This window comes from Mandrillus leucophaeus, unplaced genomic scaffold, assembly GCF_000951045.1.
Source record: "Mandrillus leucophaeus isolate KB7577 unplaced genomic scaffold, Mleu.le_1.0 Scaffold321, whole genome shotgun sequence".
NCBI lineage: Eukaryota > Metazoa > Chordata > Mammalia > Primates > Cercopithecidae > Mandrillus > Mandrillus leucophaeus.
In genome coordinates this window covers 243,233-252,542 of record NW_012103377.1, presented here as the reverse complement: position 1 = coordinate 252,542, position 9,310 = coordinate 243,233, and the positions used below count along the sequence as shown (strand labels likewise).

The window sequence follows — 9,310 nt, the reverse complement described above, 5'->3', positions numbered from 1 at the left end:
GTGAGCCACCACACCCGGCTGAGGTAGAACTCTTGAGAGAATGGGAGAATTTTTTTTTAAATCTCGCTCTCTCACCCAGGCTGGAGTGCAGTGGCACGTTCTTGGCTCACTGCAACCTCCACCTCCCAGGCTCAAGCGATTCTCTTGTCTCAGCCTCCCGAGTAACTGGGATTGCAGGTGTCCACCACCATGTCCGGCTAATTTTTGTATTTTTAGTAGAGATGGGGTTTCACCACGTTGGCCAGGCTGGTCTCGAACTCCTGACCTCAAGTGATCTGCTCGCCTTGGCCTCCCAAAGTGCTGGGATTACAGGCATGAGCCACTGTGCCTGGCCAAGAATCGGGTCTTTTTTTTTTGAGACGGAGACTCGGTCTGTTACCCAGGCTGGAGTGCAGTGGCATGATCACAGCTCACTGCATTACTGCAACCTCTGCCTCGCGGGTTCAAGCGATTCTCCTTCCTCAGCCTCCTGAGTAGCTGGGACTACAGATATGTGCCACCACGCCTGGCTAATTTTTGTATTTTTAGTAGAGATGGAGTTTCACTGTGTTGGCCAGGCTGGCCTTGAACTCCTGACCTCAGGTGATCCACGCATGTGGGCCTCCCAAAGTGCTGGGATTACAGGCGTGAGCCACCGTGCCCAGCCTTTGGTAATTTTTAATAAGTATCTATGAGATTTTGCAAACCAGCCCACCAGAGTCTCATCTGCAGAGTCACTGGCCTGTCCCCATGGGCAGCAGCAGCAGTGGTGTGTATATCTTTCATTTGTTGCTTTAGCTGTGCAGAGGTTGTCTGATTTACTCATACCAGTAGCTCATGGTGTTCTGACCCTTTTGCAGTCAGGCAGCCAATGTGATTGGAGGACCTGCCACTCTCTGAACTTGTCTTTCAAATAGCTCAGCGTTTAAGTCCTTGTGCGGTTTCAAGACCTGAGAACGGTGGGGTGTCAGTGGTAATACAAACAGGGTCACTCAAAAGCTATTTCTGGTTTGCCTGTAGAATATACAATATGTTTGTTTTGCTAATTTTTGGAGGCGGATGGATGAGGAAGATTTTCCTTTTGAATTATATTTGTTTGGTTGAACAAGCGTGAAAATTATCGTCTATTCGCAGAGCGTACATTAGCTAGTGGAGAGGGAAGTGGCATGCCTTACAGGTTTGCTAAGTGTAGGAGAAACTAGTCTAGAAATTACAAGTGAATAATCCCCAAAGCAGCTAATGAAGAATTGGCTATAATTCAGTTTGTTTTTTATGAAATAGATGAGTAATTGATGGTATGACAAGTGTATTATGCTAATGGAATCATTTAATATCTTATGTTAACACCCACCTAAAAGGAATACTAAGTTAATTGATGTCTATTTAAGGAAAACCCTGTAGTGGTGTTGAATGTCAGAACTCATGATTTGGTTGCAGCTACTCCTTCAGGCTGCCATTCCAGTTTCAATTTGACAATTTTTTCATCAGAATTGTTTAACGCTTTCACTCTATTTGAAGCTTTTTTTCTGAAACTTGTATAATGGTAGGTCGAGGACTTCACAGGTGTTTATGAAGAAGTTGATGAAGAACAGTATTCGAAGCTGGTTCAGGCACGCCAGGATGATGACTGGATTGTGGATGATGGTAGGTGGGGCGGGGGTGGGGGCGGGGATGTTGCTTCCTAGGCACTGTGTTAGTTGCTTCTTGTAGATTCGCACTCATGTGGTGGAGTTGCTGCTTTGCCTGGGCAAATGCAAGGCACTGTTAGGATTTTACCTTTGGTTTGGATTTTCCTTTAATTATTTGAGGATGAGGAAGCAGAATAGCAGGACGTTTATTTGGGGATATTTTGGAGAATCTAGGCACATACCTCAGGATGTAGTATAAATCCTCCAGGTAATGGCTGTGTAAGAATTGGGAGGAGCCCCTTGTCTGTGGGGCCCATGCACAGCGCTTGGAATTAAGGAATGCAGGTTCAGGATCCATCGTTCCTACTTTCCAATTCTGTGACCTTGGACAAGTCACTTAATGTCTTTGCGCCTCAGATTCTTCATCTGTAACATGGGGATAAGAAAACTACCTTCTCCCAGAGTTGTTGTGAGGCATATATGAGGTTCTAGGTATGAAAATTAACTTGGTCAGGAGAAAGCACCATACAAAGTCTTGTCCTAATGTCCTGTGCCCCTTCTGAAAGCTCATTGGTTCTCACTGGTAGGGTCTGACTTCATGGCCATGTGAATGCTGACCACAGGGAGCATGTAGATTGTGCCTGTGACTATTTATGTTTCTACTTCTGTAATTGGATTCAGCTATATTGCCAGTTTTCCCTTGTAGACTGGGATATCTCTCTCTGGACTTGTGGTAATCTTGATTCTTTTTATTCTTCTGGTAGAGTAAAACTGCTGTAAAGCATCCTGTTGTGGCAGACTTTGATCCTATGAGCCAAATCGTTTCCTGAGGTCACCTAGCTAGGTATAATATATATCATTTGGTTTTGACTCCACACCTGCTGTGTGGATGCTGTGCATTGTCTGACACCTGTGTGAACAGAATTCTGCTGCACTTAAAAATAGCACAGGCCAGGAAAACATCTGAGCAGGTATAAAAGGTTTTTTTGGTCATGGCTAAAATATTATTGGCCACTTTTAGAAGTTTGATCCCAGTATTAAATTTTGTCCCTGCAGATGGTATTGGTTATGTGGAAGATGGCCGAGAGATTTTTGATGATGACCTTGAAGATGATGCCCTTGATGCTGGTGAGAAAGGTACCTACTTTTTGTTTTTCAGGATGTTGTTTTGAGATTTAAAGAATTCTCTAAAATTAGAGATGACTTGGTACTCTGATAGTTTACGTTTGAGAGAAGGACCTAACTACCATTGTTATTAGGTATGGAATATGTTCTAATATGAAGAGAAGTATGGTTATGTGGAAAATTAAAGATAAAAAGCAGTAACAACACCGAGAAATGAAGTTTCATGTCTCTATTATCCAAGTAGTGTGGTCTTTACTTGTTTTAAAGTTTTCAATCCTATGGTAATTTAAAACTTGCTGATTTTGAGGGCTGCAACAGTAATTGATCTCTTTTAATTCCTACTGAAGTGATGTACTTAGAATTTTAGCTCTTTGCCAGTTGTATAGCACAATAACAAGGTTTAGAACTAGAGTAATCAGCTTGCTTTGTCTAATTGAAATTTAAAATAATATGGATGAATGTGTCAGATTGTCTTAGCTGTACAATCATTGGCAATTTTTTTTGAGTAAACAAGCCTGATTTAGTTCCTGTAAAATGAGAATACTGAAAATTCTCTTCAGTATATTTTTTTTGTTTAGTTTGTTAATTAGTCTTCTACTACCAAGTGGTAGATTGGGGTCAGCAAACTGTGGCCCTCTCACAACCAGTTTTTGACAAAAAGTTTTATTGAGATATAGTTCACATACTATACAATTCGCATATTTAAAGTGTACAATTCAGTGGCTTTTAATATAGTCACAGAGTTGTGCAGCCATTACCACAATCAATTTTAGAACATTTTTGTTACCCCAAATGGAAATCATGCCTGTTTTTGTGTGGCTCTCGAGCTGAGAATAGTTTTTACATTTTTAAGCAGTATTTTAAAAATAAAAAATGCGACGAATATGTAACAAAAGAATATGTGACCAAAAGCCTAACATCTGTGCTGTCTTGCCCTTTACTGTCTGAATCCTCATTTGCAGAATAACATTTTGCACCTTAGTTTTCTCTCTCCTTCCAACCACATACACAGAGACTTTTTGCTCAGTGAACGTTTTGAACTTCAGCAGTGACCTCCTAAGAGTAAGGATACTTGACTACTTAACCACAATAACATTATCATGATATCTAATATATTGTCTATATTAAAAGTTTCCCAATTAGCCCAATAGTATCTTTTAAAGCTATTTTAAAAAATGCAGAATCCATTTTAGTTTTCATGTCTCTATAGTCTTTTTTTAATGTAGAACGGCAACACCCGCCCCCCTCCCCCCTGCCGCCCTGGCCTCTTTTTGTCTTTCATGACATTGATTTTTAAAGGGACCAGGCTGTTTGTTTTGTTGAATGTCCCACAATCTGAGTTTTACCTGACTGCTTCGTTGTGCTTAGATTTGGGTTAAATATTTTGGCAACAATAAATATTTATAAATAAATGCTTTGTTTTTGTTAAGACCTACAATATAAAATTCTGTCCTTCCAATCGTTCATATCAGGGGCATATGATGTCACTTGTACCATTGTTGTTGATACTAAGTTTGATCTTTTGGTTAAGATGATATTTGTCAGATTTCTTCCTTGTAAAGCTACTTTCCTCCCTTTTGTAATTAATGCAAAATAGGGGGTGATAATTTGAGACCATGTGTATATTCCATTTCCCTATGAATTTTTACCCAGTGCTTTTAGCATCTATTGTTGATCCTTTCCCTTCTTTTAAAAATTATTGCTTCAGACTCATGTATTTCTAAAAGATTTACTGTTATAATTCAGCAGCAATTATTATCATTTTTCCTTTTTATGTTCAAATTATCCCAGATTTGGCTGGTAAGAGCCCCTTTAAGCCACCTCCTGTGTTCTTTTGACATGGCTCCATCAGTCTTTGAGCATTTCCTTGCTCTCTGGGCTAAGAGGATAAGATGTTCCAGGTTTAGCTTGTATTCTTCCTGCCCTAGACGTGGAACCAACCATTTCTCCCAAGAATCCTGGTTCCTTTTAGTGAGGAATGGTGTCCAGATATGGGAGATGGATGTGCTCATTGCTGTTGGAGTGTAATGGCTTCTAGGCCCTTTCAGTGAACAGAACAAGGAAATTATATATATGTCATGAGTTCATACGGATATATTTGATTGGTTGAAATCTAACATCACTGGATTCTTTATCTTCCCAATTCTATATTTGTATCTGCCTTCACCCTCAATGAAAACCCATGTCTTCTAAAATATACACAAAATAATGTCAGAATCACTAAATCATTATCTGTACTAACAACCTTTCTAAGTAAAGTTTATGATTTCTCTACAGTTTTATTTGTTCTTGGTATATATCCTAAGGGTCTGTAGTCAGACTGTAGTGTTCAGAAGCTATGTAAAGTAATTCTTTAGTGTGTGTTGTATTAATTTACTACATAGGTTCATTTTTTGTTTGTATTCAAATTTCAGTTTTAAAAAATCCTTTTAATTTTACTTCTGAATATTGTAAAACATTTATATGTTTTAAAAATGAAAATCAGTAACTTTTAGTTTCTGGTTTATTACAAAAAATAAGCATATGTGTATTTTTTCTATGTGTGATGTTCTTTATTCTTCATTCATTTATTAGTTAAATTAGAATATGTGAACCATCTTCCTGGTTCTGCCAACCTGTATAATGTGGAAATTTTCTACACTGGTACCATTTGGTAGCAGTGTGGCTAATTGTGTATTTCTAGTTTGTGTGAGTCCATGAAGAAGAGAATGAGCTCATGTGCCACTTTCATTTGCCTGAACTGAGGAGGCCTATGTTAGAGTTATGGTTCTGTTGTTAATTGTCTGTGTCATCTTGAACTAATCCCATTACCTATCTGGACTTGAGTTTTTGTCAGCTGTAAATTAGGAGGTTGGACTGGACAGTGAGCTTCTCAAAGAAAGGACTCATGTCCTGGTAATCTCAGTGCTAATCACGGTAGTGGACTCAAAGTAAGTATGTAGTTTTGTTGAATAAACAATCCATCTCTGTGTTTCCATAGTCATCATATTATCTCTTCCGAGTAATACGTTAGTGAAAAGAATGATTTGATCCGGAAAAGAGCTAGTCTTAGAAATTTTTATTTCGTGCTTTGCCACCACCATTCACCCACAAGTCCCCACTGTTTCAGTGTCCCTTTCTAGGAGCCCAGTAAAGGTCACAAGATCCTAGGAAGGAAAATGGACTTCTGCAACGCACTTTAAAGACTTACAAGAAATTACTGAGTTTTGCTTAGAAGTAAAAAGTCAAAGCTTTATGGTGTGGATCTAATTCCTGGCATGTTTTCAAACAGAAAAATGGCCGGGTGCGGCAGCTCACGTCTGTAATCCCAGCACTTTGGGAGGCTGAGGTGGGGCAGATCACCTGAAGTCAGGAGTTCAAGACCAGCCTGGCCAATATGGTGAAACCCCGTCTCAACTAAAAATAGAAAAATTAGTCGGACGTGGTCGTGGGCGTCTGTAATCCCAGCTACTTGGGAGGCTGAGGCAGGAGAATCTCTTGATCTCTTCAACCCGGGAGGCAGAGGTTGCAGTGAGCCAAGATCGTGCTACTGCACTCCAGCCTGGGTAACAGGACAAAACAAAACAAAACAAAACCACAAAGAAAAATATCAACCAAGTCCCAATGAAGAAAAATCAGCAGGAAAATGCAATAAAACAAAACAGAAACACTAAACTGTGGAAGAATTCCACCTCAAATGTTTACTTGTATTCATCTTTTTATCCTTCTGTCTAAATCCTACTAACCTACAATGGTAAGATTAAAGCCCTCTCATGAAGCCTTCCTTGCTATTCAAACCTCTGTTGACCTCCTCTGTTCATACACTGTCAAGACCTGAATTTTATATACTAAACATTTTGACTATTATATTCTGTTTTCAAAGTACTCCAGATGATACAGATCTCCTGTCTCACATTTTTCACAAATGTCCTACAAACCTTTTCACAATATTAGGCCCATGGAAATACTTTTTTTTAAACTATGGTAAAATACGCGTAACATAAAATTTACCATGAGTGACATTTAGTATATTCACAGTGTTTGCAACCATCACCATCATCTTGTTCCAGAACATTTTCATCATCTAAAATGGAAGCCCCATATCCATTAGCAGTCACTCCCCAATCTCTCTTCCCCCAGAGCCTGACAACCATTAATCTGCTTTCTATCTTTATGGATTTGCGTATTCTGGACATTTTATATTTCATATAAATGAATCATGCAATATTTGATCTTTTGTGTCTGGCTTCTTTGACTTAGAAGATTTTCAAGTACGTTATAGCATGTATCAGTACTTCATTCCTTTTTATTGCTAAGTAATATTCTGTGTGGATGTACTATGTTTTGTTTATTCATTAGTTGATGGACATTTGGATTGTTTCTACCTTTTGGCTATTGTACGTAGTGCTACTATGAACATTTATGTACTAGTTTTTGTTTGAATGCCTGCTTTCAATTTTTTAGGGTACTAATCCAGGAGTGAAATTGTGTATGTTGTTCTTGTTGTTTTTTTTTTTTTTTTGAGATGGAGTCTCGCTCTGTCACCCAGGCTGAAGTACAGTGGTCCCTTCTTGGCTCACTGCAACCTCTGCCTCCCGGGTTCAAGTGATTCTCCTGCCTCACCCTCCTGAGTAGCTGGGATTACAGGCATGCACCACCACGCCTGGCTAATTTTTGTATTTTAGTAGAAATGGGGTTTCACCATGTTGGTTAGGCTGGTCTCGAACTCCTGACCTCGTGATCTGCCCGCCTCGGTCTCCCAAAGTGCTGGAATTACAGGTGTGAGCCACCACGCTGGTGTGTATATATATTTTTATTTCCTTTTCTTTCTTTTTTTTTTTGAGACAGATTCTTTCTCTGCCCTTCAGGATGGAGTGCAGTGGTGTGATCTCAGCTCACTGCAGCCTCTGCCTCCTGGGCTTAAGCTATCCTCCTCCCTTAGTGTCGCGAGTAGCCAGGACTACAGGCGCATCCTCCCACGCTCGGCTAATTTTTGGAATTTTTAGTAGAGACAGAGTTTCGCCATGTTACCCAGGCTGGTCTCAAACTCCTGGGCTAAAGCAGTCTGCCCACTTTGCCCTCAGAAAGTGTTGGGATTACAGGCATGAGCCACGGTGTCCAGCCCCTTCTCTTTCTTAAACAAAAGATAATGTTATAGGGGTTTTGTACTTTGCTTTTTTCACGTAGCAAGATGTCTTGAAAATCACCCCATATTAGAACATAGAGAGCTTGCTTTTAATTATTTATTTCTGTGTAGCTGCATAGTATTCCATGATAGGGATTGCACCATAGTTTATTCAATGGTTTCCTTGGAAGGACATTTAGATTATTTTGAGTAATTTGCTATTATAATGCCACATCCAATAACTCTGTGCATATGGTGTTTTCCTCAGAAAAAATTCCCAGAAGTGAGATTGCTGGCTCAAAGAGTAGCTTCACGTAATTTTTTTTTTTTTTTGAGATGGAGCTTTGCTCTTGTTGCCTAAGCTGGAGTACGATGTCGCGATCTCGGCTCGCTGCAACCTCTGCCTCCTGGGTTCAAGTGATTCTTCTGCCTCAGCCTCCTGAGTAGCTGAGATTACAGGTGCCCGCCACAACACCCGGTTAATTTTTGCATTTTTAGTAGAGATGGGGTTTCACCATGTTTGCCAGGCTGGTCTCAAACTCCTGTCCTGAGGTGATCCACCCGCCTCGGCCTCCCAAAGTGCTGGGATTACAGGTGTGAGCCACGATGCCCAGCCCACTACACATAAAATTTTACTAGCTATTGCCTAATTCTTCATAGGACTTATCCCATTTTACACTTTCATGAACAATGTATGAATGTCTGTTTCCCTACAGCCTTACTAACAGAGTGTTTTCAAGCTTTTGAATTTTCGCCACTCTGATATGTGAGAAGTGGCATTTCAGTGTGGTTTTCATTTGCTTTTTTTTTTTTTTTTTTTTTTTTTTGAGACTGAGTCTCACTTTGTCACCCAGGCAGGAGTGCAGTGGTGCGGTCTCAGGTCACTGCAACCTCCACCACCTGGGTTCAAGCAATTCTCCGCCTCAGCCTCCGGAGTAGCGGTGACTACAGGTGTGTGCCACCATGCTTGGCTACTTTTTGTATTTTTAGTAGAGATAGGGTTTCACTATGTGTTGGCCAGGCTGGTCTTGAACTCCTGACCTCGTGATCCGCCCGCCTCGTGGCCTCCCAAAGTGTTGGGATTACCGGTGTGAGCCACCGTGCCCAGCCTCATCTGCATTTCTTTTACATATGAAATTGATCATCTTTTCATAAAACATAACTATTTATATATGTTTGTGTTTACTGCCTGCTTTACTTTTGGGCTTTTTATCTTTTAATTTTTTAAAAGTTCTTTGTCAGGAAAATTGGTCCTTTATCTGTGATACATATTGCAAAAATTTTTATTCATTTTTGTTTAACTTGGTTTTCTTTTTTCTTGGTTTTTCTTTTTACACCAATTCTGGTGCAATTGAATTTATCATTTTTTTCTTGCAAGTGGATTCTGAGTCATAGAAAGAGTTTCACTGCACCCAGATTGCAAAGGAATTGCTTTTTAAAAGGTTTTTGTAAAGTTTCATTTTTAAAAATTTTG

At 39.8% G+C, this 9,310-nt stretch overlaps 1 protein-coding gene across 1 annotated transcript in view; it reads left to right on the top strand.

The window, feature by feature from the left end:
- Nucleotides 1-9,310, top strand: part of POLA1 (polymerase (DNA directed), alpha 1, catalytic subunit) — a gene marked incomplete at its 3' end in the record, with an annotated part of 245,506 nt that overhangs the window by 6,375 nt on the left and 229,821 nt on the right. The window contains exons 2-3 of the mRNA XM_011988033.1: nucleotides 1,527-1,623; nucleotides 2,664-2,744. Of these exons, the coding sequence (XP_011843423.1) occupies nucleotides 1,527-1,623; nucleotides 2,664-2,744 (178 nt within the window). The remainder of the gene's footprint in view (nucleotides 1-1,526; nucleotides 1,624-2,663; nucleotides 2,745-9,310) is intronic.